General features: G+C 51.2%; 11 protein-coding genes across 11 annotated transcripts; 7 read left to right on the top strand and 4 right to left on the bottom strand.

The window, feature by feature from the left end:
• Positions 1-251: 251 nt before the first annotated feature.
• On the bottom strand, positions 252-946 carry V1518DRAFT_369042 (mitochondrial import protein Pam17-domain-containing protein; the record flags this gene model as incomplete). The annotated part of the gene is made up of 2 exons (XM_066901257.1): positions 252-431; positions 491-946. 2 exons carry the CDS (start codon positions 944-946, stop codon positions 252-254), a joined length of 636 nt encoding a protein of 211 aa, XP_066761768.1.
• Positions 947-2,366: 1,420 nt separating this feature from the next.
• V1518DRAFT_408383 (heme peroxidase) lies at positions 2,367-4,343 on the top strand. Its single transcript, XM_066902112.1, has 8 exons — positions 2,367-2,973; positions 3,049-3,070; positions 3,138-3,155; positions 3,220-3,370; positions 3,551-3,628; positions 3,682-3,842; positions 3,907-3,981; positions 4,035-4,343. Exons 1-8 carry the CDS (start codon positions 2,513-2,515, stop codon positions 4,185-4,187), a joined length of 1,119 nt encoding a protein of 372 aa, XP_066761769.1. The 5' UTR covers positions 2,367-2,512; the 3' UTR covers positions 4,188-4,343.
• A 203-nt stretch (positions 4,344-4,546) lies between these two features.
• Positions 4,547-7,843, top strand: V1518DRAFT_408386 (uncharacterized protein). The gene is made up of 3 exons (XM_066902113.1): positions 4,547-6,445; positions 6,501-6,978; positions 7,029-7,843. The coding sequence occupies exons 1-3, from the start codon at positions 4,688-4,690 to the stop codon at positions 7,640-7,642; spliced, it is 2,850 nt and encodes a 949-aa protein (XP_066761770.1). The 5' UTR covers positions 4,547-4,687; the 3' UTR covers positions 7,643-7,843.
• V1518DRAFT_369608 (uncharacterized protein) lies at positions 7,817-8,796 on the bottom strand (the record flags this gene model as incomplete). The annotated part of the gene is made up of 4 exons (XM_066901282.1): positions 7,817-8,370; positions 8,485-8,567; positions 8,629-8,679; positions 8,738-8,796. The coding sequence occupies 4 exons, from the start codon at positions 8,794-8,796 to the stop codon at positions 7,817-7,819; spliced, it is 747 nt and encodes a 248-aa protein (XP_066761771.1).
• Positions 8,797-8,974: 178 nt separating this feature from the next.
• On the top strand, positions 8,975-13,258 carry V1518DRAFT_408393 (Rapamycin-insensitive companion of mTOR, N-term-domain-containing protein). The gene is made up of 13 exons (XM_066902114.1): positions 8,975-9,291; positions 9,390-9,567; positions 9,621-9,752; positions 9,811-9,998; positions 10,052-10,407; positions 10,461-10,548; positions 10,599-10,714; positions 10,766-11,443; positions 11,498-11,613; positions 11,672-11,776; positions 11,829-12,569; positions 12,630-12,774; positions 12,837-13,258. Exons 1-13 carry the CDS (start codon positions 9,228-9,230, stop codon positions 12,972-12,974), a joined length of 3,045 nt encoding a protein of 1,014 aa, XP_066761772.1. The 5' UTR covers positions 8,975-9,227; the 3' UTR covers positions 12,975-13,258.
• V1518DRAFT_408398 (dehydrogenase E1 component-domain-containing protein) lies at positions 13,259-15,063 on the top strand. Its single transcript, XM_066902115.1, has 5 exons — positions 13,259-13,482; positions 13,563-13,696; positions 13,749-13,802; positions 13,911-14,544; positions 14,600-15,063. The coding sequence occupies exons 1-5, from the start codon at positions 13,354-13,356 to the stop codon at positions 14,873-14,875; spliced, it is 1,227 nt and encodes a 408-aa protein (XP_066761773.1). The 5' UTR covers positions 13,259-13,353; the 3' UTR covers positions 14,876-15,063.
• Positions 15,064-15,124: 61 nt separating this feature from the next.
• Positions 15,125-19,752, top strand: V1518DRAFT_408402 (uncharacterized protein). Its single transcript, XM_066902116.1, has 4 exons — positions 15,125-17,973; positions 18,027-18,204; positions 18,256-18,846; positions 18,902-19,752. Exons 1-4 carry the CDS (start codon positions 15,371-15,373, stop codon positions 19,562-19,564), a joined length of 4,035 nt encoding a protein of 1,344 aa, XP_066761774.1. The 5' UTR covers positions 15,125-15,370; the 3' UTR covers positions 19,565-19,752.
• On the bottom strand, positions 19,653-20,654 carry V1518DRAFT_408403 (tyrosine phosphatase family-domain-containing protein). The gene has a single exon (XM_066902117.1). The coding sequence runs from the start codon at positions 20,546-20,548 to the stop codon at positions 19,853-19,855; it is 696 nt and encodes a 231-aa protein (XP_066761775.1). The 5' UTR covers positions 20,549-20,654; the 3' UTR covers positions 19,653-19,852.
• Positions 20,655-20,822: 168 nt separating this feature from the next.
• On the top strand, positions 20,823-21,500 carry V1518DRAFT_389229 (60S ribosomal protein eL43; the record flags this gene model as incomplete). The annotated part of the gene is made up of 4 exons (XM_066901736.1): positions 20,823-20,966; positions 21,045-21,096; positions 21,197-21,357; positions 21,437-21,500. Coding segments are annotated over exons 1-4 (279 nt in total). The 5' UTR covers positions 20,823-20,964.
• Positions 21,501-21,671: 171 nt separating this feature from the next.
• V1518DRAFT_408409 (uncharacterized protein) lies at positions 21,672-24,308 on the top strand. The gene has a single exon (XM_066902118.1). The coding sequence runs from the start codon at positions 22,060-22,062 to the stop codon at positions 23,959-23,961; it is 1,902 nt and encodes a 633-aa protein (XP_066761777.1). The 5' UTR covers positions 21,672-22,059; the 3' UTR covers positions 23,962-24,308.
• V1518DRAFT_408411 (mitotic checkpoint regulator, MAD2B-interacting-domain-containing protein) lies at positions 24,219-25,365 on the bottom strand. Its single transcript, XM_066902119.1, has 4 exons — positions 24,986-25,365; positions 24,676-24,926; positions 24,501-24,620; positions 24,219-24,434 (listed from the first exon to the last, which is right to left on the bottom strand). The coding sequence occupies exons 1-4, from the start codon at positions 25,281-25,283 to the stop codon at positions 24,288-24,290; spliced, it is 816 nt and encodes a 271-aa protein (XP_066761778.1). The 5' UTR covers positions 25,284-25,365; the 3' UTR covers positions 24,219-24,287.
• Positions 25,366-25,368: the final 3 nt, after the last annotated feature.

Here is a 25,368-nt window from a genome sequence, read left to right on the forward strand (position 1 = left end):
CACCGGTGGCACTCCGGTCCCAACGGCCTCTGCGTCCGGTACACCACGGTGGCTACCGTAGCTTGCTAAGTAGCCTTGAGTTGATAGTTACAATTACTTAGTATTTACGATCTACAAAGAAAACCTCGGAGTAAGTTACAGATGTGGTTGGCGGTTGCATCTGCAATGCACACAGCGAAAGCTCGACAAGATCTCACTCTCTTTGCTCGCATCCCACAGACATTACAGCATCGTCACTGCAAGATATGAGTTTACAGCTTCAAGAACTCGTCGCGTTTCTTTCGGTAGGCGGCACAATTGCGCAGCCACCGCCGGTAGCCGTGGAGAGATGTGATTTTCTCGCCGTAGTAGTCGGGGACCGGGTTTGCGAAGGACTGGTAGGACGGGTCGACGCGGTTTGACTTGATGTGCTCCAAGAACAGGTCCTCTTTCTGTGATCATCGTAAGCATATTTCACTGTCGTAGCCGTCAAGAGGAATCGGAAACTTACTACTCGGAAAGGCTCCTTCTTTGATCGCAGGAACACGTACTTGAACACGATGTTTGCCAACGACGGCCCCAGCAGCGCACAGAATCCGGCGAACAGGAACAAGATACCACCGAGGAAGATCATCGGATCAACTCCCAAGATCGGCTGCGTGGGATCGATTTCTATCGCGTTGACATATCCCCATCCAACAATCAACCCGAGCATGCCGGTTACACCCGCACATACGATCTGGAAGACGCGGCGGTAGCTCCGATATTTCAGGAACTCATCCCATGCCAACTCGCGGTGGTCAACTTCAGCCTTTTCGGGTGTGTTCACGGCGTTGCGCAGAGGTGACGATGTGGCGAACGTGCGCAGTTGCTGTGATACTGTAATCCGTCGTGCAGGAATACCCGCCGCGCGCGCTGCGCACGGTGCATTCAGAAACGGTAATAGCTTCGAGCGGAGAGTCGTCATCGCAGTCGACGCCCGTGAGACCTTCGATATCGCGGCCGCCGCGTGGACGAACTCAGCCCTCGTGCTCAGAGTCCGCATGCACGTCAGGGGCATGCTACTCCGCACGGCGGTAGCAGTCGCCGCGCCGAGGAGTGGCAGAGAGAAAAGTCGTGGAATCATCGCTTCCGAAGAGATTCACACTCGAAGTCAGTTGGCCGTGCACCGTGTGATGCGTTCGCGTTGCTCGGTCGCTTTGCGAGAACCGCGAAAACTTCGAATTGGCAGTGCGCAAGCGAGGTTCCAGAGAAGATTCGGCGGTGAAGGTTTGAGTTAAACCCTATTGGGAACGCTATTAGGCGGGAGTACGCAAATTGCGCATACAAATAGAGTGCAACTTTAAACTAGTTCACAATCGACTTGTACCGCAGTCGCACTATTGCGACTATTTTGCATCCGGGAGAAAGATGAGCAGATGGGAAGACGAATGCAGCGACGTGCATCATGCAGGGAGTCATCGTCCGACGGCTAGAATCGGTGTGGAGAAACGAATGCGGGGATGGCAGTGATGGCTGCAACCAACTGTCCGAAATGCGGGGCGTTAATGATACGCCGCAGATATCGAGAGGAAAGGAGTTTACCCGCAAGTCGTCAGGGCGATACCAGGAGTACGCATAACGTAGGACTGCGCCATGGATCATCGCTCTTTGCAAGCGCTGTCTACCCGAAACTTCGAGAACGTCATGGACGAACGAGAACAGACGAGACGAGCTCGGAAGTGTTCATGACAAATGCGCGGAGAACACTGCTTTACTCAGCGTACACAGAGCGAGAGAGCACGCGAGCTGAGCAAGAGCTTCACGACGCAAGAGCTGATATGTAAGAGACGCACTTGTCGCGCAGGATCCAGAACTTCGCGTATTTATAATCGCACACATCAACGCGTTTAAACTACACTCGAGCGCGTCGCCCGAGCCAGCACGGAAAATTCAAGAAAGAAAGCTAAATTAAAAAGGCTCTGATGTGGTACTGAGAAGAACTAGACGTAAGGGAGACGCCGACACTGCTGAGGCATCTCATCATCGTGATTCCTCATCAGCTCATCAGCGGAGGCCGAGGGCGTAGACATGCGACAGCGCGTGATGTTTTGCTCGCCGCCCACTATGCCCACCGCCAATTCCTACTTCATGACCTCCGCATCAAGCGCAAAATCCACCCTGCTGTTCTGCATACCACGACTTCACAAGTCCGCAACAAGATGCCCAGTACGAGAAGTGAAGGTCTCGAGACTCCTGATCTGCTTGCCCAGACAGGGCTAGGGCAAAGTGCGGCGGCGGCTGGCCAATGGCAGGACACGGAATAGGGCCGTAAGAAGGCCGGCTCCCTGCTAGAACCTTGCGGGGGTACCGGCGCAGAGGCCCTCTTTCACGGTACCGATTGCAGCCCGTGCGGCAGCGCGTGAACCCCGCCTTACCTGCTTCACGCGTCCACCGCCCGTAGTCCGTATATAAGCCAACACGTGTCCGTCCTCCTTCTTGATCTTCCGATCGCCAGCAGTTCCTGCTTCCCCTCCAGCCTCTGCCGCCCGCCATGTCCTTCGTCGCCCGTCCCGCGCTTCGTGCAGCCTCCCGCGCTGCCGCTTTATCTGCCACCCGATCGCGCCTCGCGCTCGCCGTTGGCCGCACGGCCGTCGCCCGCTCCTACTCCACGGAGGCCCCTAAGACCGAGGCTCCCAAGGCTGAAGTCCCACCCCCCAAGGGCTCCGGCAACACCCTCCTTTTCACTGTCATCGCTGCAGCCCTCGTCGGCGGTGGTGGCTACTACTACTACTCCTCCGCGAATGACACTGTCGTCGTGCCCGTCGTCCCTAAGCCCTTCGTCCCCACCTATGAGGACTACAAGAAAGTTTACGACGACATTGCTGCGTCGCTCGAGTCTGACGACTATGACGACGGCTCCTACGGACCGGTTCTGATCCGTCTCGCCTGGCACGCGTCTGGCACTTACGATGCTGCTTCCAACACCGGCGGCTCCAGCGGCGCCACCATGAGGTGAGTCAATCCCTTTCTGCCTAATCTTAGTGGCATTGCGCCCTCCCCTCAGTCTGCTAACAATTGACTCGGTAGATTTGCTCCGGAGGCACTTCATGTAAGCTCATCGCTCAGATACCACTGTGCCTCTGTTCAATTGCTGACATCTGATTTTCTTCGCAAAGGGCGCCAACGCTGGTCTCGTAAGTCTCTCCTGTCTGTCCTTGCAACAGTTGTACCGTCTGATTCTAATAGCCTTCTCTACAGGAAAAAGCCCGTGATCATCTCGAGCCCATTCACGCCAAGTACCCCTGGATTTCCTACGGCGACCTGTGGACTCTTGCCGGCGTTGCCTCCGTCCAGGAGCTCGGCGGCCCTACGATCAAGTGGAGACCGGGCCGTCACGACGAGGATGCCTGTAAGTTGGTCCCTGTCCTGTTTTCAGCACAATGCCTTCCCGTGCGGCGTTCTCTCGCATGTTTTTTTTGAGCCGTTCGTCACGCGATTGCAACGGCTTCGCGATCACAGCACGTGATCTAACATGTCGACGAGCGCCGACACAGTTGGGGCGCGGAGGCTAACTTCTTGTGTTATCTAGCTGCGTGCACTCCCGATGGCCGTCTTCCCGACGGCGACAAGGGCGCAGACCATGTCCGATCCATCTTCTACCGCATGGGTATGTAGTCGTATAGCTTCCGTTCGCAAGTCGGTTGTTGACGCGCTATATAGGCTTCAACGATCAGGAGATCGTTGCCCTCATTGGCGCACACGCTCTCGGCAGATGCCACACCGACCGGTCAGGGTTCGACGGCCCCTGGACCTTCGCCCCTACCTACCTGACCAACGACTTCTACAAGCTTCTGAAGGAAGAGAAGTGGCACTGGAGAAAGGTTTGTGTTCGCGGTCTACGTGTTCATCTCTTGTCTACAGGTTGTTAACTATAATCTGCTACAGTGGAAGGGACCTGCTCAGTACCAGGACTCTACCAACTCGCTCATGATGCTCCCTGCCGATATGTGCCTTGTTAAGGTTCGGTCACCTCTGATTTGTTCTGTCAATTGCCTTACTAAATATTTCAACAGGACAAGAAGTTCAAGGTCTTCGTCGACAAGTACGCCAACTCTAACGACGACTTCTTCGCGGACTTTAGCAAAGTGTTCTGCAAGCTGCTGGAGCTCGGCGTCGAGTTCAAGCCCAACCAGGAGTCGTGGACTTTCACAGCCACTAATGCCTAATTACGCCGACTTTTTTATAAGCAAAATCACGTAACTACAGATCTGTACTGGTAAATTAGCTTCCCACCAAGAAGTTCGTTATCTATTCATTCTCTTCATGTTGATGACTAGCAGTCGTGATTCTCTTCAAGGAATTAAGAAGTTGTATGATATAAGTATCTCAGTAGGTGCAGTGATTACCACGCGGCTGAAAAAGTCGCTAGTGTTGTACTGCGGGGAGATGTGCAGGGATGGCGCGTGTTCGCTTAAGTCACTAACACCATTGCACCACGTGATAACGACTGTTATGTGCTAGTTGCCACGGCAACTAGCGCCCTTCAGGATAAACAAACAATTAGTGGGTGTCACCAAGCCGCATACGTGGGCCCTCCGGTTGCCAGACGCTCTCACGTCGCCCTATTCTCGTCTTTCGATCGTGCCGCCTGCCCTTTAAGTCTTATTCGCGAACGCGACCACGCCGGTTTAATAGCTGTGACAGCGTCCACTGATCCTCTACGACAATGGCGGCGCAAGTATCTGAGACAGCTCCGGACGTGCGCGCGCAACCCGCACCCTTGTCTGAAGTTTCCTCCTACGATTCGCGCAGAAATTCTCCTTCCACCATGGACCACAGACGCGCACTGCAAAACTTGAACGGGATGTCGGACGAGCCGTCGGGGGTTAAGGCATCTTCGCAGAGACCGCGGCAGTCGATGCTCTCGTTTTGGCACGACAAGGAGAAGGAGACACAGGCTGAGAATCACCCTGCAACATCTCCGGGTATGGGGTCGCCGATTATGGGAAATCGCGTTAAGAATAGTGTATTTCATCAGGCTTCGTCGCCTGTGTCACCTGCTTCAACATTCGCGGCGCGGACACTGCCGGCGTCACCGGTTAAGCCATTGAATTTCCTTCGACCAAGAGAGAACAGTTTGGAGTCTACCGAGGAAAGGCTTTCACCACCTATGAGTGGCCGCCGATCTCCAGAGAAGCGGTCTTCGATCTTGTCAACGACGGGATCCCTTCGGCTAAAGAAAGTGACGTTTGAAATGGCACCTCCCCAGGTTTTGGAATTCGAGTCAACAACGGAGCCTGTTCACGCTGGCCCTGCAATGTCAGACTCCGAAGACGATGGTGGGTATAGTCCGATTGAGGTGCGACAAGATGAGCTTCCGTCTCAGGCACCAACTTCGCCAATGCCCAAGTTTGAGAGTGCATTCAGCTCAGGCTCATTCATCCGCCGCTCCCCAAGCGGTAGTCGATCTCTTCCGCGCCCCTCGATGACGTTACACTCCCGTCCATTGCCAGCGCTTCCGGTTAAGCCTTTGGCTCAGTCTCCTATTCCCGCTGAACCTCAGAGCCCGCAGCCGCCAGCGTCGAGAAGGCTATCAGCTAGGAGCGCGCATCACAGAGAGTCTGAGTTTAGCGTTGTCTCAGATACTGGATCTACATTTGACGCGATGGATATTCTTGATGATTATGCGATGGATGATATAAGCGAGACTGCAGAATCAGAGAGCGGTCATGACGATTCTGTTGCGAACACTGGTCACAACGAATTCAGCAACAAGGTCACTCAGGATACTGTTCATGAGTTGGATGTCGAGGATTCGCAGAGGAAGAAACCCAAATTTGACGAAGTCAAAGCGGCGCCTGATCATTTCGAAGAGGCTCTTGCGAAGAATGCAAACGAGACCTTGAACCCGAAGGATGTTTTGCAGAAGACAGAACATTGGGAATCGCCCAAGTACGTAGAAACGTACGAGAGTCCGGCTGCTGAAATTCAGACGCCGTCACCAAATTTGGCAGATGAGGTCAAGGTCACGGAGGACAGCACGGTGGCTGATTTGATTGCTGAAGCTGAGCAATTCAAGCTTGAACTTCCGTTCGAGAGCAAGCAAGAAGTCGGTCTTGGACTAGACGATTATCTCACGTCTTCGTCATTTTTGACGCGAGACTGGTCGCAGCATACTATCCAGGATTTCATTAACGATACCGCTGAAACTGAGTCTTTCGAGGAGGAGTTGATCAAGAACGATGTTCCCGAGCCGGAGCAAACGATCAAGTCATCGACGGGCGCGAGAACTCGGCCTAGTTTGGCTCCGGCTGAGTTTGACCAAATGGCAAGGGAACACCGGAAAGTCAGTGGAGACTATTACAAGCCGACGTTCTTGGAGCTCCCGGAGGCTGAAAAGCTGTCGTTGGATTTGAATTTTGATATCGATGATCTGACCTTGGAGATGGAGCAAGAGTTCGACCGAGTTGTTGAGACTCAGAAGGTCAGTTGACACATACCTCAAGTCCTTGAATTTCTTCTTTCTAACTTCCTTGCAGCGAGGATACTTGATGCGGCAAAACACCAACGTCGTGTATGCCCGCGCGGTGTCCGACTTTTTTGAGAAGCCACCGCCACCACCTGTACCGCCGCCAGAGCTACCAGTTCTTAGTAGCGAACAAATGAGCCAGACAGCACCTGTTAACCAAGATGCCAACGTCGTAAAGGCGCGGAGGCGCGACTCATCGAAGGTCGGACATTTGAACACCAACGACAGTACGAACCGTTCAGGAGTAGCGCCTACTCGTGATGTAGCAGTTTCAAGCATGGTGTTGGATCAGCCGCTAATTGTAAGAAAGAAGACTCCGAAGCTCGTCAGTAGCCAGGCCAAACGAGTCGTCTCGAATGGGAGCAAAATTGGTGTGGCAAGTCGCATCAGCGAGAATTTCATGAGAGAGCAGGTTGACCCTGCGGATCGTGGTCGGCTGTTTGTCAAGGTTCTGGCTCTTAAGGATCTGAAAATCGATATTGTTGAAGGTATGACTGAAGTGCTATATGGACGTGGATAAAGGTTAACATGTTGACAGAATCAAAACCGTTCTTCACACTGACCTTGGATAACGGAATTCACTGCGTGACAACCGCGCATGCCAGTTTGACCAACAACGCTGCCATTTACCAGGAATTTGAACTTATCGTTGGCAATGGTTTGGAGTTTATTCTCACCTTAAAGGCTAAGATCACTCAGCCGTGTGTTCGTCCTACTTCTCGCGCGCAGTCGCCAAAGAAGAAGGACGCACGGTTTGGTCTTGACAAGCTGTTCGGTTCGCCTAAGCGGAGATCTATTAATATGGCCCTGGAACAGGCCTCTGCCTCTGCTGCATCGAGCAACGGCGGTCGCTCGTTGGAGAGTATCATGGGTCCGGATGGATCATTTGCGCGGTCATACATCTCGTTCTCGGATATTGAGCGCGAGATTCGCATGAAGTCTAAGATTTTGGAAGTGCCCTGCTACAGTGAGTGGGCAAACGATCCCAACAGCTCCGGATCTCCGCGAAAACAGAAGACAGCAGTTGCGCCTTTCCCTGTGGGCAAGATCGTTCTGCAGATGCTATTCTTTGAGAAGGAGTACAAGTCACAGGAGATTCCACGGAGTCTGAATGCTTGTCTGCGGGTCATTAGCGACAAAGATGAAAATTAGGTGACGCTGCTATTTTGATTTTTTTGGTATATTGTTTGTTTTGGTAATGGTGCAACTAACCAAAGATGATTAGTCTTGGATGGTGAATGTTGGATAATGTTTTGCTTTGCTTGGCGCCGAGAATATTTTGTAGCCGTTGGCAATTTTACCATAAATACAGTGTACATCGTAGCTTTAGTCATCAATCACATCGATTTCAGGAGCTCCTTTCGGCGGAAGTATAGGCGCAGTGGTAGTGATCTGCTTCACATTCAATGGTTTGTAGAGAAACGGCTTATGCGGAAGCCAGGGTACGTCAACGGGGTTGACTCTCTCCAAAGCGCTGAAAATGAAGTCGGCGCCCGGACACCCGTGGCGGAGGCCGACGACGCCTAGATCCGGAAGTCCAGAGGCTGTAGACAGTGCAGCCATCGCAGATTTGGGTAGTTGCACAATTTTGACGGATGGGCTTGCCGAGGCGCAGGCAAGTGCAAAGTGTGATAGTAAGACTGGGGGTTGAATGTCTGAGCGCGCGACGAAGAGCGCCCGGAGTGGTGGCGTAGAGGGGTTGTGAGACCGTTTCGCTGACGGAGGTGCGGAGGTGGATTTGGGGTCGAGTAAGGAGGCTTGGAAACGCCGGTCCGGACATTGAAGTTCTAATGCTTTTGTGCTGTTGTTGAAGCCGATAGTGATGTAGTCGAGGAGTTTGAGACGGGGCAGTTTGGGGATTGATGAATCATCTGAGTTAGCTGTCATGTTGGATGCTGGTTGGGTATCCATTTGATCGGAAGCAGTGGTCCTGCCGGCGGCGGCTGCTGCTGCTGCTGCTGCTGCCGTCGCTCGTCGTTGGCGTTTTATTGCACGTCGTGAACGGCAGCGCTTCCTTTGTCGCTGGTTTTGAAGCGCTAATTTTTCGTCGATATATGTATGCACCGGTCGCAACAGACTGGACGAGCATTTTTCAGGTCAGTGATGAGATCTGCGCCAAGCTGCAGTCGGTAAACTACCTGCACAGTAACTCAACAAATAGAGGTCCATCTTCTTGTGATACTAGTGGCCTATAGAGTAGTTAGCGATCAAGAAGTGAACTTGACTGTACGCAAGGTCACCTCGTACCAGCTGATCTTCGTATAAGGGTTATCTAGCACCAGCCGTGTGACTGTTTTCCGTCTCATAGACTGTGCCGCAGTTACCTGCTCTTTGTACTGCTTTGGCTTGGCTATCTGTGGGACAGGCATTGCTCTGCAAGTTGGTGAAGCAGAGTCGAGATTCGGTGGCTATTAACTGGCTCAGGATCGCGAGCCCTGATTTCGAGATCTCGATATATAAACCTTAATGCCCGGATGGCTCCAGCCCTTGGGCACAGCGCAACAACAACACTCTTGACGCTTAGCGATATCCACGTGGACCTACGACTCAATCATCGAAACTCCGGTAACGAAGGACTAGGGCGTGGCGTGTGTTTTCTTCGTTATCGCACGGTATATGTTCTAGATCAAAGTCACGTTGTGTTCAGTCTTGCTTGCACGTTACGGCTAGGCGCCGCCCTACATTTCTTCCGCCTTGGGGGGTTCTCACGAATTTAGTTGCTTCAATCTGTGTTTAGATGATTAAACTGGAGCGCATTAATACGAATTTTGAACGCGCTGTCGAAGACGAGGACGAGGACGGTACGTATCGCGAACCCCTGCTACACCGGACGCAGCCTGTTTGGGACATGACAGTACTGCAAGCACAGCCGGGATTGAACTAACAGCAATTGTATAAGATGGAAGTCTCGGTAGCGGCGGAAGCCCGACGTGGGTGCTCGGCGACATCTTGCAGTCGCTGGAAGAGCCGGACAAGTCGACGACTTATTTAGTGTCCAAGACAAACGAGCTGGTTGCGTTGCTGCAGCGGTATCCGGATCTGAAAAGCGAGCTTGTGCTTCCGGTCTTTGGCCGAAGGTGTGTTTACGCGGACTATTTGGCTAGAACAAAGGCTAATTCGTGGCCATCAGGGTACAGAAACTGTTATCGCATTCGGCGACGGAGGTTATGGCTACAGGATACCGGACGGCGAGATATGCAATTACCGATTTAGCGTCATTGAAAGCGATCATCAATTTGAAAACTGACGCCTTTGTTATCCGGTAAGCACATGCAGTGTGCCGCTCTCGGCGTGCGATGCTAATATGCTGGGTATCATAGATCTCTCGCTAAGGAACAGTCGTTCAACCTTGAGCGCGAGCAAGCTATCAAGTTTATTCGTGGATATATGGAAGTGCCTGAAGGAGTCGGTGAGCTTTCGCTTGGTGTGCTGTGCGCTCTGGTGGCAGTCGCGGAAGAACCTGCGGATAAACTAAACGAAATCGCACTAGAGACACTTGCGGAACTGTGTATGTATACCCACGGGCGTGTTCAGAAATTTCACATAGTGACGTGTTCATAGTGCTGTTTGATCCGAGCAAAGTGTCCGCCGCGGGCGGCATCAAGGTACTTACGCAAGCGCTCGCGAAAGGGTCATATGAATTATCGGATAGCATCATGATGGCGTTTTTATTTTTACTGGATATGCCGTCTACGCGCCAATATATATGGGCGGGTATTGATCTAGAGGCTATAATGACGCCATTCGCCGAACTGCAAGATCTTGAGCACATTGACGAAGCCAAAATTAAAGGCACGGCGCGTGTATTGTCTATTACACTGAAATCTTGGTGCGGACTGTTTTATATGTGTATGTTTGATCTGGCGATGATTCGATCAGTGGTGCAGAGTATGAGATTACGGTTACCTGGAGTTCGAGTGAGTTCTTGAGAAGCTGGGACTTCCTGCGTGCATAATCTAACATGGCATAGGAAATTATCATGGACTTTTTATTCGAGATTTTTAGTATCACAAAGCCGGAATGGTCGACGCCGTACCTGGCCGGCCGGAGACTTACAAGTATGTTCTACGGCTTCGGTTGCTTGGTTTTGACTAACTATCTCTTCCAGGTTATGTAAACAGTGCGGAGACGACGCGCTTAGGATCAAAAGCTGCAAGTACATCATTACGGGATCAGTACGTGTCGTTGCTATTGGCAGTTTTTATAGAAGCCGAATTGTTACAGGTAAGTCGTCTGAGCTCTACTGTTTCAATGCAGTTACTAACAATTATGCAGCATCTATTGATCATAATTCAAGACAACCTGGACGACAAAAATACCAGGAAAGCGACGCTTCTTCTGGGCGAAATAATTACATTATCCGCGGATCTCATGCCCCAGCGATATGCAGTCAAGACACAAGTTCTTGGCCCACTATTTGCTTCTGCATCTCGATTTGGATCTTTAGACCGGTTTGCAGCTTCGTCTACTATCAATCAGATTGACAGGATTACGAGGAATTTATATCACGCGCTCCCGGATTTGGCTCTGCAAGTACGTGGTGAAGCTCGGAGAGAGACGAGAGCGTCGGAGCTGAAGAAGATGAGATTGGGATTACATCTGGATGACACGTATTTTCGAAACATGTTGCTTGACACGAATGTGCTTAGTACGAAGAACTATACCAAGTGGAACTGGGATACCTTGATTGAGCTGATGCAGGGACCGTTACTTAATCCACGGCGATTAGATGAAGCTATTCGCGCGACAAAGTTTATGAAACGGTTGATGTCGTTTTATCGGCCGTTCAAGTACAGATTTTCAGAGATTCGGAGGTCTACGCATAACGAGCGATATGTGCGAGCTGGTGGAGTTTTGATCAAAACTTTGCTTGCGAATCCTGAGGGCGTAAAGTATCTCATGGAGAATAAGCTACTGCGACAAATTGCTGAATGCCTTGCGCAGCTTGATCCGGTCAGTGTTGGCACATGCGACAGTGAGTTTAATGGTTTACTAACTTCATTGCAGGCGAGTGGAATTACATCCGCAGAACCTTTGTTTTCAAGGCAGAGGTTGGAGACTACTCTTAGTTATGGCTATTTCCGACTAGTCGGCATTCTCACTGCAAGCCGTGATGGCGTGGCGTAAGTTCTGCGTGAAGCTAGTCGACACTTGAGGTTTTGTACTAACAGCAGCGATTAGAATGGTGGAACGATGGAGAATTTTCAACATGTTTTATCATATGACGGAGCTAGGATCAAGGAAGGACTTACTGATATTGCTAATTTCATCTCTTGATTATCATTTGTGCGTGTATTTGGTGGTAGTGTATTCGAACAACGGTTCTAACTTGTTTCAGGGACGGCCATCCTCGGATTTTGCTCGAGAAGGTGCTAACCACGTGCGACAAAGAAGCTCGATTGTTTGCAACATCGTACGTCGCGACACTGATCGATTACGATTACCCAAGGATGCATAACTGGGCCATTCGGTTATTGGTCGAGCAACTTTATGACGTCGACCAGGACGTGCGGGAGCTCGCCGTAAAGTCACTCGGGGACGCATGCGACGATGGTCGGACATCTGAATACCTCGTCGCGGTGTTGCCTGATATGGATCGTATATCTGATGTGATTGCACCTCTTCTGCTACGATTTTTGGCTACTCCTGAGGGATTCAAATTTCTGTCAGGGCTTGACTTTGTCGAGCGGGAGATGGACTTGTGGTTTACGGCTGGAATCAACGAATACGTTCAAGTTGTGGAGCGAGAGCTGGCGCAGGCGCTGTTCTTCGGACAAGGCGACAACAGCACGGCTGCCCGCGCGGTATTGCCCACGCATTTTTACCGAGAACTGATTCGGACGGATGCTGGTTGCAAACTGCTTCGCCAGAAGGACCATGTGCACACTTTCTGCACGTACATCAAAGAGAACAGTAAAGAGTTCACAGACCTCGCTGTGTTGACGAAGCTCAAGGCCTGTTTATGGGCAATTGGGAATATCGCATCATTAGCTTCCGGTATTCCGTTTTTGGAGGAGTCGGATATCGTGGGATTCATAGTTGATATTGCATTTAATGCTCAAGTGTGGAGTTTGAGAGGGTATGTTTTGGCTCATAGCGAAGAGGATGAGAGCGAGCGAGCGGCTAATTGTGTCGATAGGACCGCTTATTTCGTTATTGGCTTGATAGCATCGACTGCGGAAGGCTTTGAAATGGTGGACGAGTTCGGATGGGAAACTGCACTGACTGTCATGGGCGAGCCTTTGGGCCTGAGTTTACCGATCGACATAAAGAGATTTGTTTCGGTATGCGAACTACTTCTACTTCTGCACATGTTCTTTTGTTCATTACAAGCTAATTCCTGCAGATGCCTCCATGGACGTCGGACAACGTTCTCCGGCCATCTCGACGTGGAGTCTACGTCGCGGACCAAGACGTGCACAACTTGAAGCAGATCGTGGTCGCGCAGCAGACCAAGAAGCCGGCCACGCGCTCGTCGCCATGATACGACTGGCACTTGAGCCTATATTACTAGACAGTGTATTTTGTACATAGGGAATGACGGCGTTTTATAAGGAACTGTTTGCTACTCTGATGTCCACCAGGCGGTGGAGGAAGGCCGTTCCCCACCACAGACCCGAGAACCCCACTCGGAGAGGGGACAGCGCTGGGCCACACGGCGTAAGCGCAGCGCGGCGCGGCAGTTGCGCAGGAACACGAGCCCCTTGTCGCACTGCGATTGGCGCCCTGAGCGGCACAGAAACAGCCGCCCCCACCTGATCTCGGCCGCCTCTACTGCGTGCTTGCTCTCCCCGTTCTCGTCCCCCTTCACCTCTCTCCTTTCTACCCCGCGAAAGGCACTCTTCCTCGCACCTTCACCTAAAATGAGAACGGCTGTTTTGTCGGCGTCGTCGCGCGTCCTCTCGACTGGCTCGAGAGCCCGCGTCGGTGCGTCGTTCCTCTCCGGCGCTCGCTCGCTGGCGACCGATGCGCCTGCCTCCTCCGTCCCTTCGGTATGCTCTATTGTTCGACGGACTTTTCGGACCTGATTAGACTGGACCGAGTGAATGATGTACTAAGGCGATGGTCGCAGGATCCCAACGAGGCGTTCACGATCAACTTGTCTTCGGACGTGTACGACTTCTACAACATCGAGCTCCCGACCCTGGGGCTCGAGACGACCAAGAACGAACTGCTTGACATGTACAAGAACATGAGTACTGTGCGGTATGTCAGCTATGAATGGACTAAGAATTGGATTAGAACTAACACGATTTAGTCGTCTGGAGACAGCTGCGGATGCACTCTACAAGGCTAAGAAGATCCGAGGATTGTGAGCTCTCTGATTTGGTAGTTTGGATGATTATCAATGCTAACATAAAACAGCTGGTAAATATTATTGTGACATAAGCGACGGCGACAGATACACTAACTGTTGCAGCCATCTCTCCATCGGTGAGGAGGCCATTGCCGTCGGCATTGAACACGCCATCTCGAAGGATGATCAGATCATCACAGCCTACAGATGCCACGGTTTCGCGTACATGCGCGGCGCCTCGGTGAAGGCGATTCTCGCCGAGCTCATGGGCAGACGTGAGGGTGTTTCGTTCGGCAAGGGTGGCTCTATGCACATGTTTGCGCCCAACTTCTATGGCGGTAACGGCATTGTCGGTGCTCAGGTTCCTGTGGGCGCTGGTCTCGCCTTTGCTAAGCACTATTTGGGCCTTCCCCACACTACCTTCGCTCTGTACGGTGATGGTGCCGCCAACCAGGGCCAGGTTTTCGAAGCTTACAACATGGCTAAGCTGTGGAAGCTTCCCTGTGTTTTTGCGTGCGAGAACAACAAGTACGGTATGGGCACTGCTGCGGCCAGATCTTCGGCTTTGACGGAGTACCATATGCGTGGACAGTATATTCCCGGTATCAAGATTGATGCCATGAACGTTCTGGCTGTCAAGCACGCGTCTGAGTTCGCCAAGAAGTGGACCACGGAGGGAAACGGACCCATCGTTCTGGAGTACACGACCTACCGTTATGGTGGTCACTCCATGTCTGACCCTGGTACTACTTACAGAGTAAGTGTCTCCATTGAGCAACACGGTTCGTGACTGTATCTAACTAATGGCATAGACCCGCGAGGAGATTCAACGTATGCGTTCAACGCACGACCCTATCACCGGTCTCAAGGAGAAGCTTATCTCCTGGGGCGTCGCTACCGAGGACGAGCTCAAGGTTCTGGAGAAGGAGATTCGTGCCTATGTCGACAAGGAGGTCGAGGAGGCCGAGGCCTGTGCGCCTCCGGACGCCACTGCGGATATACTGTTTGAGGATGTGTATGTCAAGGGTACTGAGATTCCAGTGTTGCGAGGTAGAATCCCCGAGGAGAACTATAGCTTTGCAAAGTAAGGCGGCGTATGCTGAGCTGAGGGAGCAGTACATCTTCTTGCAGAACAAGAAAATGGATTTTACGGTGGCCGGTCCGCAGTAAGATCCGGCGGTTTTCATATGAGGCTTGTTATAGAAGCCTTTTAGATCGTTTAGTTAGTTGAAGACATAGGATCTAGTTAATGTACGTAACTACTGATCAGAGGTGGCGCAGTGGGAACCCGTGGGCGGACAGCGGCCTGACGATTGGGCGATGCTATTTCTGGTTATCAAAGTGCGGGTAATGTGTGCAGGGCATTGCACTGCGCCATGAAATCCAGGGTCCAAAATAGCTCTGACGCGTCATGGGCATTATTCGTTAGCAGTTGAAGGCATCTCGACAGCGTACGGTCGCGCGCCTCATGGGCCGCCTATTCACCTTGCAATTCAAATCTCCAAACAGATCGCGTCTGTCGCTTTTGGGCGTAGCTGTTACCGTGTCAGTGTGCCGCTTTTGATTGCACAACCAGCGATACTATGACCGACAACAACGCTGGAGGCTCAAGTTACGGCACTGGCGGGCGAAATCTGATCTATCACGGTCCAACAGCTGTCGACACCAGCGATTTAGACAGCCGCAATCCCTTTCGCGACGACGATTCGCCGTACGACTCATCCTCATACGATATCACTCCTAGTGAGATAACCCAAGATCCGTTCCAGCAACCGTACTCGGGTCCGCACCAAGATGATCAGTATCCGGTGCAATTGCTGCCCGACGCGCGTACAAGTACGCATGTCAACGATTACGATACTACGGATACGTCTGCGCTAAACTCGTATCAGCCGTTTTATGACGACAGTGATTTGACACGGTACGAGGCCGACGGCGGCGGCTCGTCATACGATTTGCCTACATATCCGGATACACGCGGTCGGCGGCGAAAATATGCCCCGCGACGAGGTATTGCTGGGTTGTATGATTCGGCCAAGCAACGACTCGGTCTTGGACCAAAGTCGTCAGCCATGAATCTGCCATTAACGGAAGCCGCTGCTCCGTTCGATGGGCGTGGTGGACTTGTGCGGCAGACGTCTCTGGAGTCTGAACCTATGGGACAGTCTGGAGATTTTGATATTCGTCGAATATTTAACAGGTTACTAAGGCGAAAGCCAGTCGACGAGTCCACTCTTGGACCCCGCGTTATCCACCTTAATGATCCGGCAAGCAACAGTCAGTTTGGTTACCTCGACAATCACATTAGTACGACAAAGTACAATATCGCTACTTTTTTGCCCAAGTTCTTGTTCGAGCAGTTTTCGAAATACTCCAACTTGTTCTTCTTGTTCACCTGTATCATTCAGCAGGTGCCGAATGTGTCGCCAACAAATAGATGGACGACTATCATAACGCTTGGAATTGTGCTGGCTGTGTCCGCCGTCAAGGAGAGCGTCGAAGATATCAAGCGGAGAAATGCAGATAAGGATCTTAACAACGCGCCGATTCTTGTTCTGGCGAACGGCATGTTTGAGATTAAAAAGTGGGTCAACGTGAGAGTCGGTGACATCGTCCGTGTTGAATCAGAAGAGTCTATTCCCGCTGATCTAGTTTTACTCGCGTCTTCGGAACCTGAGGGATTGTGCTACATCGAAACGGCGAATCTTGATGGTGAAACCAATTTGAAGATCAAGCAAGCGCTTGTAGAGACTGCGATGCTAGTTAGTCCTACCGACCTCAGCAAATTGAAGGGTACGATCAAGTCCGAGCGACCAAACAGCAGTCTGTATACCTACGAAGCGACTATGCTGATGGAGAATACTGAAAATGAGAAGGAGATCCCACTGAATCCCGATCAGTTGTTACTGCGAGGCGCAGTTTTGAGAAATACGCCATGGGTTCATGGCCTTGTTGTATTCACCGGACATGAGACTAAGCTTATGCGAAACGCGTCCGCTGCCCCGATTAAGAGAACTGCGGTTGAGCATATGGTCAATCTACAGATCATATTCCTCTTCACCATTCTTGTACTCTTGTCGGTGGTTTCGGCCGCTGGTGACGTTATCAAAGAAAAAGTTTCACAGAGCACTTTGACGTACTTATATATCGAGGGCCGCAATCTTGCTAGTGTTTTCTTTCTGGATCTGCTCACGTACTGGGTACTTTACTCAAATCTGGTGCCGATCAGTTTGTTCGTCACTGTTGAGGTTGTGAAGTATTACCAGGCTTTTTTGATTAGTTCGGATTTGGATATGTACTACGCGCCGACGGACACTCCTACTATTTGCCGAACGTCAAGTTTGGTTGAAGAACTCGGTCAGATCGAATTTATTTTCTCAGATAAGACTGGAACGTTGACTCGCAATATCATGGAGTTTAAACAATGCTCGATTGCAGGCGTCTGCTATGGCGATGATATTCCGGAAGAGAAGCGCGCCGTTGATATTGATGGTCGGATGGTTGGAATTTTCAGTTTTGCAAATCTTACCGAGAATCTCGAGAGCCACGCTACGAAAGACGTTATCCACGAGTTTTTGACTCTTCTGGCGACATGCCACACTGTTATTCCCGAGCGAAAACCTGATACAGATGAGATCAAGTATCAAGCATCGTCTCCGGACGAAGGAGCTTTGGTTGAAGGCGCGGCGAAACTTGGCTACCGATTTACGACGCGTCGGCCAAAGTCGATTACCATCACCGAGCATGGGGAGGATCGCGAGTATGAATTGCTCAATATTTGCGAGTTTAACTCTACGCGGAAGCGCATGTCTGCTATTTTCCGATGTCCAGATGGAAGCATTCGTCTGTATTGCAAAGGCGCCGATACAGTTATTCTGGAACGTCTGGCGGCGGGAAATCCATACGTAGAGGATACTTTACACCACTTGGAGGAATACGCTGCGGATGGTTTGCGAACTCTGTGCTTGGCAATGCGTGTCATTTCCGATGACGAATATGCTGAGTGGAGTGCTATTTACGACAATGCGGCTACGACTATGACGAATCGCAGTGAGGAGCTCGACAAAGCTGCGGAGATCATTGAGAAGAACTTGTTCTTGCTCGGCGCTACCGCAGTTGAGGATAAACTCCAGGATGGTGTCCCTGACACGATTCACACGCTTCAAATGGCCGGTATCAAGATTTGGTGCGTCCATTATGGTGGTGAGCATTGCGACGAATTCTAACGTTCGTCTCTAGGGTTTTGACTGGCGATCGGCAAGAGACTGCTATTAATATCGGAATGTCGTGTCGACTTCTTAGTGAAGATATGACACTACTCATCGTGAACGAAACCAACAAGGAAGATACAGCGAAGAATATTCGGGACAAGCTTGTGTCTATCAAGGCCGAGGACACCGAAAACGTGATATTAGATGTATGCGAGAGCTCGTGATTGTCTGTGAACCTTGACTAACTGTTTCTTTAGACTCTTGCCTTAATTATTGATGGAGCGTCACTTGCGTATGCATTAGAGAAAGATATCGAAAAGGACTTCTTAGATCTTGCAGTTATGTGCAAGGCAGTTATCTGCTGCCGTGTTTCGCCGTTGCAAAAGGCACTTGTTGTGAAACTTGTCAAGCGGCATCTCAAAGCAATTTTGCTAGCCATTGGCGACGGTGCAAACGACGTGAGTATGATTCAGGCAGCGCATGTTGGTGTCGGTATATCTGGTATGGAGGGAATGCAAGCTGCGAGAAGCGCGGACGTGTCTATCGGTCAGTTCAGATACCTCCGAAAGCTATTGCTCGTTCACGGAGCGTGGAGTTATCGTCGATTGAGTAAGGTCATTCTATACTCTTTTTACAAGAATATTACGCTGTACATGACGCAGTTTTGGTATGTGTTCCAGAACGCATACTCCGGACAGGTTATTTATGAGTCATGGAGTATTACATTTTACAATGTGTTCTTCACTGTCGCGCCGCCATTTGTGCTCGGCGTGTTTGATCAGTTCGTGAATGCTCGATTGTTAGATCGGTATCCCCAACTGTACCAAGTCGGTCAACGAAGTGAATTTGTAAGTTATATTTCGATTGCGGACGATCTTGCGAAGTATACTAATTATTTAACAGTTCAATGTGCGAAGCTTCTGGGCTTGGATTTTCAATGGCTTTTTTCATTCGCTCATTCTCTACTTTGGGAGCGAAATTTGCTACTATGGCAGCTTGCATGAGCATAATGGACAGGTTTCAGGACATTGGGTATGGGGCACTGCCTTGTACACTGCGTGTGTCCTAACTGTGCTTGGCAAGGCAGCCCTCGTGAATGATATGTGGACGAAGTATACTGTGATCGCCATTCCTGGGTCGTTCTTATTCTGGCTCGCGTTCTTCCCTGTGTACGGAACTGTTGCACCGCTGTTGGGTATCTCTGAGGAATTTTTTGGTATCATGCCACATATGTACGGTTCATTAGTATTCTGGGCGATGATGATCGTGCTACCAGCTCTGTGCTTGCTTCGGGATTTCGCGTGGAAGTACGCGAAGCGCATGTATTTCCCGAAGCCATACCACCACGTGCAGGAGATCCAGAAGTACAACATCGCGGACTACCGACCGCGGATGGAGCAGTTCCAGAAAGCGATCAGAAAGGTGCGACAGGTGCAGCGTATGCGCAAGCAGCGCGGATTTGCGTTTTCTCAAGCGGATGAGGGCCAGTCGCGAGTTATTCGTGCCTATGATACGACACAGGAGAGAGGACGATTTGGGGAGCGCAAGACGCTGCGACGGAAGTAAACTACAAAGCCGCAACGATAAAAATTTTAGCATGCATCGCTGTTTTTGGTTTGATAGGAACGGAAGTGTCGAGATATTGGTTTGAGCTGAATGATAAGATTTTGTGCCTATCTAGCGACAAGTGTAGTACTATATGCTTGTGACTTACAAGTTTTCTAATGAATACAATCTGAGCATAAATTTACAAGATGTATTTGAAACCGGAACGAGAAAGATACCAAAATGAACGCCAATCCAACCAATCTGATGCATCATGACCAAACCAACAAAATTAAAAAAGAATCGTACTCATAGTTCCATATCGAGGTCGTCGACCTCTGTGTGCGGAGATTGTTCATCTTTGGTAGCAAGAAGCTCTTCCTCGTGCACAGACTTGATCTTCAAAGTTGGATGATTCTCAACAATGCTTCGCGAAAGTCCCATCCATACCCACGGAACGGGATCGTTGGGCAGCTGAATTTCCGCTGCGAATTCGTGGACGAACTTGTGATCCGCCGCAGTGACGTCGGAGTAATAACTGAACTCTGAAAATATCGAAGACGTGCGCCAGAAGGAAAGTTTTCGGAGACACGCAATGACTAGACAGCTAATTTGGCTACCGTTCAAACAATGCATATATAGCGGCATGTAGCGCTGGGAGATGATGATTTCGATAGCACGCGTGACCTCGTCGTTTGTGAGCGAGACGAGTTTCTTCTTCGACGGTTTTGGTGTCTTGATGTGGATCATCTGGATTCCTTGCTCGCGACAGAACTCTTGAATCTCAGGAATAAGCGGTTCCGGAGTGATGGAGAGAATGGTCTTCAGTTGCAGACGCCGTAAATAGGGAAGGTTGATCTTGCGGGGATAGAGCCCGCGGTACACTTTCGGTTGCACCGTGCCGTACCTTAGTGGCGTCGCAAGAAGAGGCGGGTCTTCCAGCTCGGGCTCCTCAGGCTCCCGTGTGCTTTCGGCATGAGCCGGGCTGGACACGGGCGCCGCCATTGCAGGAGGAAAACGGTACCGGGGGAATCTCGAAAGAAGCAGCGGAGGAACACACAGACGCGAGCTGGACTTGCCATCACGTGCGTATTTGCCGGTTTGTGAGACCGTGCGGCTGACAGGCGGGAGAAGAGATCGTTTGACATAGAATAAGGGCTTAGCCCTAACTGCTTAAGGGGCTGGTGGGTGTCAGCTCTGTTCCGCTCAAAAACGCAGTCACGCCGCGTGTGTGAGCGCGTTGCTCCCAAGCGGAGCGTCGAAGAGTAAATTCGCAACAGCTATTGTTCCGTTCTCTCGCCAAAGACGGGTTACTTCCACGCCAACACCCAACCTTACAAAAGGTATGTTATTGCACCATTTGCCTTGATGATATGGTCGAGGTCTGAATACTAACTGCTTGATGGGATTAGTTTATTAAAATGTTCGTCTATCTTGCTTGATCTACGCGTGAAGTTCTGGACGGTGGAACAAGAGGAACAGTCGATTAACACCATTACAGGACCAAGCGCACGAAGAAAGTTGGAATCACAGGAAAGTACGGTGTGCGATATGTAAGTTGTCCTGCTGTCTTGTTGCAAAAGACATACGCTTTGTCAAACAGATGCCATTGTTACGCTAGTTGAGCCAGGACTGACGATGATGTCTATACAGGGTTCGTCTCTCCGAAGACAGTCCAGAAAGCTTGAGGTTCAGCAGCACTCCCGCTACTTGTGCTCCTTCTGCGGCAAGAACTCCGTGAAGCGTACCTCGACTGGCGTCTGGAAGTGTCGGTCTTGCCTTAAGACGATCGCTGGTGGCGCTTATACTTTGTCGTACGTACCTTTTGTCTGCTACAGTTGTCTGTAACTGGGATTTGTTTGAAAGGACAATTGCTGACGGTCTGATTGACAGGACTACCAATGCCGCCACTGTTCGCTCCACAATTCGTCGTCTCAGAGAGCTGGCTGAGTCATAAAGGATATATTATTGGAGTCATTAAAAGCTTGTAACTGTAGTATATTTCGTGTCGCAAGTCAATGGGATCAAAATAAATCTTGTGCTCTGGAGCAATATCTGGGGTAGTATCGTTTGCGTGCATGACTCTGTGGATCTAACTGTTCCGAGAGTTTCGGTTTAGCAGCCTGTCGTTTGTACGCCGACTGCGTCATGTGCTACGGCGGACCGAAATCGTACGAGCTTGTCAGGTGCTGCGATTTGCGAATCGCGTCGGTCTGAAGGTTGTCGGAACTACCGCATCTATCGCACCGAGAAGGAGGAGGCGATTCGCGCGATACCCGCCCAGTCGAAAGCGCAGGATAACTGTGTAGCTGTTGTGGAAGTTGCGGCGCAAATGTTGCGAAACCGCGCGGATTGGGAGTTGTATAAAGGCCGCGGGGTCGACGGCGGGGGACTCTCCTGCTGTCCACCAGCATGCCCAGGCAACACCACCACCTACTCCTCTCGCCACCACCACATAAAGACCGCTTCTACGCGCATGCTCTGATAGCTCGGATATACACACACGACCACATCTCATGAGCGCGGACATCCTCAATCCCTGCATCATCTGTCTGCAGGAACTGCAGTCCGCCACATCCGAATACGAATCCGAACACGAGAATGGGAACGAAACCGCGAACAGTGACGACTTTGGCAACGCCAGCATCGCGCGATTGGTCCCCTGCGGGCACACGCTGCATGATACGTGCATCAAGCTTTGGATCGAGCAGGCGACGAGTTGTCCGATATGCCGAACATACTTCAATCGCGTTGAGGTACTCCCGGCGCTGGGATGCGAACCCGAGTCGTGCTACGACGTGAAGAGGAAGGTGCAGACTGCGCCGGAGCCCTCGATCGAGGACCTCATTGATGCTGAGGAACAGTTTGGATTCTCTGATGAGGATGCAGATGTACCCTGTATCGTGTGCGATCTTGGCTGTCGCGAGGACGAGCTCTTGCTGTGTGACTCTTGTGACGCACCTTACCATGCTAGCTGTCTCGGCATTGACGTGAACCTGAAAGAGGCGTGGTTTTGCCCGTCATGCGTAGATAATCATCGTGTGACCGAGTCGGATTTCCGTCGAGCAAGCGCGGTGCGAAGATCAACACGTACTCGACGGCCGCCTTTACAGCTTGGATCGAGTTCATCAGCATATCCATCGCGGCGTTCGGCCTCGCGTGCGCCAAGGTCGCGAGCGACAGGCTCTCGGGGTGCGGGATCCCGAAGGACGGCGTCCATGAACTCTAGCCAATGGAATCGCGCATGGCAAATGGTCTGGGATCGGCTTAATCGTGACATCGAGAGTACCAGCATTAGCCGAGCGAGTAGCGGTACCGGCAGTCGGAGCAATGACGCGAGTTCTTCTGAAAGCGAATCTAGTCAGCGGAGACGGGAGGCGGAGGAATGGAGAATGTGGAACGTACGACTTAACATTGCGGAGGCGACAGGTGGTGCTGCATTTTTTAGGAGTACGGCGTCGATTTTCAAACCCGGTGATGACGATGAAGCCGAGAGTCCAGAGGCGGTTGAGTCATGGCACTTGCTCGAGCAAGCACTCGAGCTTCAAGATGATGCTACTGAAGATGTGTCTGGTAGCCGACGGCGACTTTCCAGAGCGCTGTTAGATTTGCACCCGAAGCGGAGCACGTCGGATGGAAATGACACAGAGGACTTGCCATCACCGCGCAAGTACAAGCGACCGAAGGCGCATCGACGAGAGACCGGTTCTTGCGCTACACCATCAGCAGCGCCTCACATGGTACAATCAGTAGAGCCGACCACAGAACCACAGCAGCCATCGCTGTTACGGAGTTTGCTGAACGACATCCGGCGACCAACTTCACCAGCTCACGACGCGTCTTACCTGTTTCGGACTCACATCTACACTGGTGACTTGCCCACACCGCGATCTATGTCGCCAAATACTGTTGCCAGTCCTGGAACTGTCGCTTCTCCGAACTCGATGAGATCACCATCTGGATCTCCGGTTATTTCGCCTTATGCAGGCTCAATTCCATCACCACCAGCTGACACTAGGTCACCGCTTCTGGTGCCTGAGATGCCGCCTACGATGTCACCTGTGGTTTCCTGCGCTTCTCTGCCGCAGCTAGATACTTCACCATCGAAGCCTGAAGCTGACCAGCAGAACAGTATTGTCGTCGCGGTCGGACTCCAGCTCAGTCTTGAAGACAAGACCGAGATACAGGAGGTTGTGCGAGACGCATTGCGACCGTTTTATAGGGCTGGACGCGTTTCCAAGGACGCATATGCGGATATCAATAAGAAAGTGAGTCATGCGATATACGATATGGTGGTTACGCAGCGTAAGAGTGTTCCCAGCGAGGTCAACCGGACGTCGGAAGACAGAAAGGCTGAATGGGTTGGCGTTGCAAAGGCGAATGTTAAGGCGGAGGTTGAAAAGCTGAGCAATGTTTAATCGTGTGTTTAGTAAACTAGAATGACGTGCGTGCGTGCATGCGTGCGGTTTGGCTGTTGGCTTTAGGTTTGTTTTGCTCATTTGGCTGGAAATGGTTACTTGGGATCCGGAACTGCTTGTATGGGATTATGTGTTTCTTCAACTATTACTATTGCTTTCACATCTTGAATGGCGTACGGTGTTGTTTGGGTTAGTACTGCGGTAGCTGGAGCTACTTTGTGAACTACGAGACTGCACGATATGAGTGCGTACTTGCACATTCAAACGCGCTTAATTACATGGGTTTTCTATTGTACAGTGCAATTCACATGGATATATCATGAACGCTAAAAGCCATATTTGGCGCCAGACTCCTTCTTATTCCTGCGCCCAGCCGCGAACGATTCCTCCAAGCTTTCGCGCTGCTGTGTGGCAGAATTGATCAAGCCGCGTAGCTGGTGCTTGCCGGATGTGATTGAGCGAACGGGTTGAACCTGGTGCGTGTGCATGTTAGTCAATCTGCAATTTCGATATGCTAGAGCAGAAGAGAAGCAGCTTACCGTTTGCCCTGAGCCAGAGGCAATGAATATCTGATTGGATCTGTACTGTTCGTCGACACTGTAATCGACGATTTTGATCGGCCGATCGCGACGAGAGTGGCGGCCAGCGAGGATTTGTAGCTACAGGGCGGTTAGAGAGTATGCTCAGCACACCGTCAAACAAGGTCGAACGAACCTCCTTATCATCAAGCCCAACTTGGAGCGCAAGAGTCTCAATATCAGGAGGCGTCCTGCTAGCGTCTCCCTCAGTCGAGGGTATGTCTGTCGCTGGAGGTTCCGGCGTCGAATTCGCCGCAACGTCGAGTACATTGTCGAGCGTTGGCAGGTCTTGAATTGTGAGTGGCTTGTATGGCTGAATATTCGCACTTGTTGGCAGAGGAAGCGACGCAATAGCTGGCGTAATTGACTGTGGTTCCGCCACAAGACCTAGATAGCACGGAGGGTGTTAGAACTATGTCGAGTGAAGGCCAAGACACTTCCCCTACCGAGTGATATTCCTGCAAACTTGGACTTCCGCTTCTTCAATTGTGGCAAAGTATCTGCTGCTACGTCTTGTCCATTTTGCTCTGCAGCAACATCCGCAGCAGGGGAACTTGTGTCAGCCAGGGCACTCCTGTCTGTGTCCAGCGACCGCTTAGCCGACGCGGTCTGTACAGCAACTGTCGCTGTAGGCAGTGCTGGTGTGATAGCTTCCGATTTCTTCCCTGCTGCCGCTCCTTTTGATATCGCTGGCGAGCTTATAGGACGTAGGAACCGCCGTGGCGGAGCTTTTGGGGGTGCCATGTGAAGTCTTGTAAGGCTAATAGTCTTCAGCTTGAGCGATCTTCATCTGCGCGCGATGCAGTGGGAGCAATACTGACTCCCCTGC

The sequence above is a fragment of the Limtongia smithiae genome (genome assembly GCF_038497785.1).
Source record: "Limtongia smithiae strain NRRL Y-17922 unplaced genomic scaffold V1518scaffold_1, whole genome shotgun sequence".
Lineage (NCBI taxonomy): Eukaryota > Fungi > Ascomycota > Lipomycetes > Lipomycetales > Lipomycetaceae > Limtongia > Limtongia smithiae.

Excerpts from the sequence above, each read along its gene's own strand:
- V1518DRAFT_408383 (XM_066902112.1), top strand. The coding sequence starts at position 2,513 with ATGTCCTTCGTCGCCCGTCCCGCGCTTCGTGCAGCCTCCCGCGCTGCC. Across the intron at positions 3,629-3,681 it reads ATCCATCTTCTACCGCATGG|GCTTCAACGATCAGGAGATC; the intron begins GTATGTAGTCGT and ends CGCGCTATATAG. Across the intron at positions 3,982-4,034 it reads CCGATATGTGCCTTGTTAAG|GACAAGAAGTTCAAGGTCTT; the intron begins GTTCGGTCACCT and ends ATATTTCAACAG.
- V1518DRAFT_408403 (XM_066902117.1), bottom strand. The coding sequence starts at position 20,548 with ATGGCGGCGCCCGTGTCCAGCCCGGCTCATGCCGAAAGCACACGGGAG.
- V1518DRAFT_408409 (XM_066902118.1), top strand. The coding sequence starts at position 22,060 with ATGAGCGCGGACATCCTCAATCCCTGCATCATCTGTCTGCAGGAACTG.
- V1518DRAFT_408411 (XM_066902119.1), bottom strand. The coding sequence starts at position 25,283 with ATGGCACCCCCAAAAGCTCCGCCACGGCGGTTCCTACGTCCTATAAGC. Across the intron at positions 24,927-24,985 it reads GTTTGCAGGAATATCACTCG|GTCTTGTGGCGGAACCACAG; the intron begins GTAGGGGAAGTG and ends CGTGCTATCTAG. Across the intron at positions 24,435-24,500 it reads CCTCTGGCTCAGGGCAAACG|GTTCAACCCGTTCGCTCAAT; the intron begins GTAAGCTGCTTC and ends CACACGCACCAG.
- V1518DRAFT_408402 (XM_066902116.1), top strand. The coding sequence starts at position 15,371 with ATGACCGACAACAACGCTGGAGGCTCAAGTTACGGCACTGGCGGGCGA. Across the intron at positions 17,974-18,026 it reads ATGGCCGGTATCAAGATTTG|GGTTTTGACTGGCGATCGGC; the intron begins GTGCGTCCATTA and ends GTTCGTCTCTAG. Across the intron at positions 18,847-18,901 it reads TCGGTCAACGAAGTGAATTT|TTCAATGTGCGAAGCTTCTG; the intron begins GTAAGTTATATT and ends ATTATTTAACAG.
- V1518DRAFT_408393 (XM_066902114.1), top strand. The coding sequence starts at position 9,228 with ATGATTAAACTGGAGCGCATTAATACGAATTTTGAACGCGCTGTCGAA. Across the intron at positions 9,753-9,810 it reads ACTGACGCCTTTGTTATCCG|ATCTCTCGCTAAGGAACAGT; the intron begins GTAAGCACATGC and ends TGGGTATCATAG. Across the intron at positions 11,444-11,497 it reads GCCTTGCGCAGCTTGATCCG|GCGAGTGGAATTACATCCGC; the intron begins GTCAGTGTTGGC and ends ACTTCATTGCAG.
- V1518DRAFT_408398 (XM_066902115.1), top strand. The coding sequence starts at position 13,354 with ATGAGAACGGCTGTTTTGTCGGCGTCGTCGCGCGTCCTCTCGACTGGC. Across the intron at positions 13,697-13,748 it reads AAGAACATGAGTACTGTGCG|TCGTCTGGAGACAGCTGCGG; the intron begins GTATGTCAGCTA and ends AACACGATTTAG. Across the intron at positions 13,803-13,910 it reads GCTAAGAAGATCCGAGGATT|CCATCTCTCCATCGGTGAGG; the intron begins GTGAGCTCTCTG and ends TAACTGTTGCAG.
- V1518DRAFT_408386 (XM_066902113.1), top strand. The coding sequence starts at position 4,688 with ATGGCGGCGCAAGTATCTGAGACAGCTCCGGACGTGCGCGCGCAACCC. Across the intron at positions 6,446-6,500 it reads GAGTTGTTGAGACTCAGAAG|CGAGGATACTTGATGCGGCA; the intron begins GTCAGTTGACAC and ends ACTTCCTTGCAG. Across the intron at positions 6,979-7,028 it reads GAAAATCGATATTGTTGAAG|AATCAAAACCGTTCTTCACA; the intron begins GTATGACTGAAG and ends ACATGTTGACAG.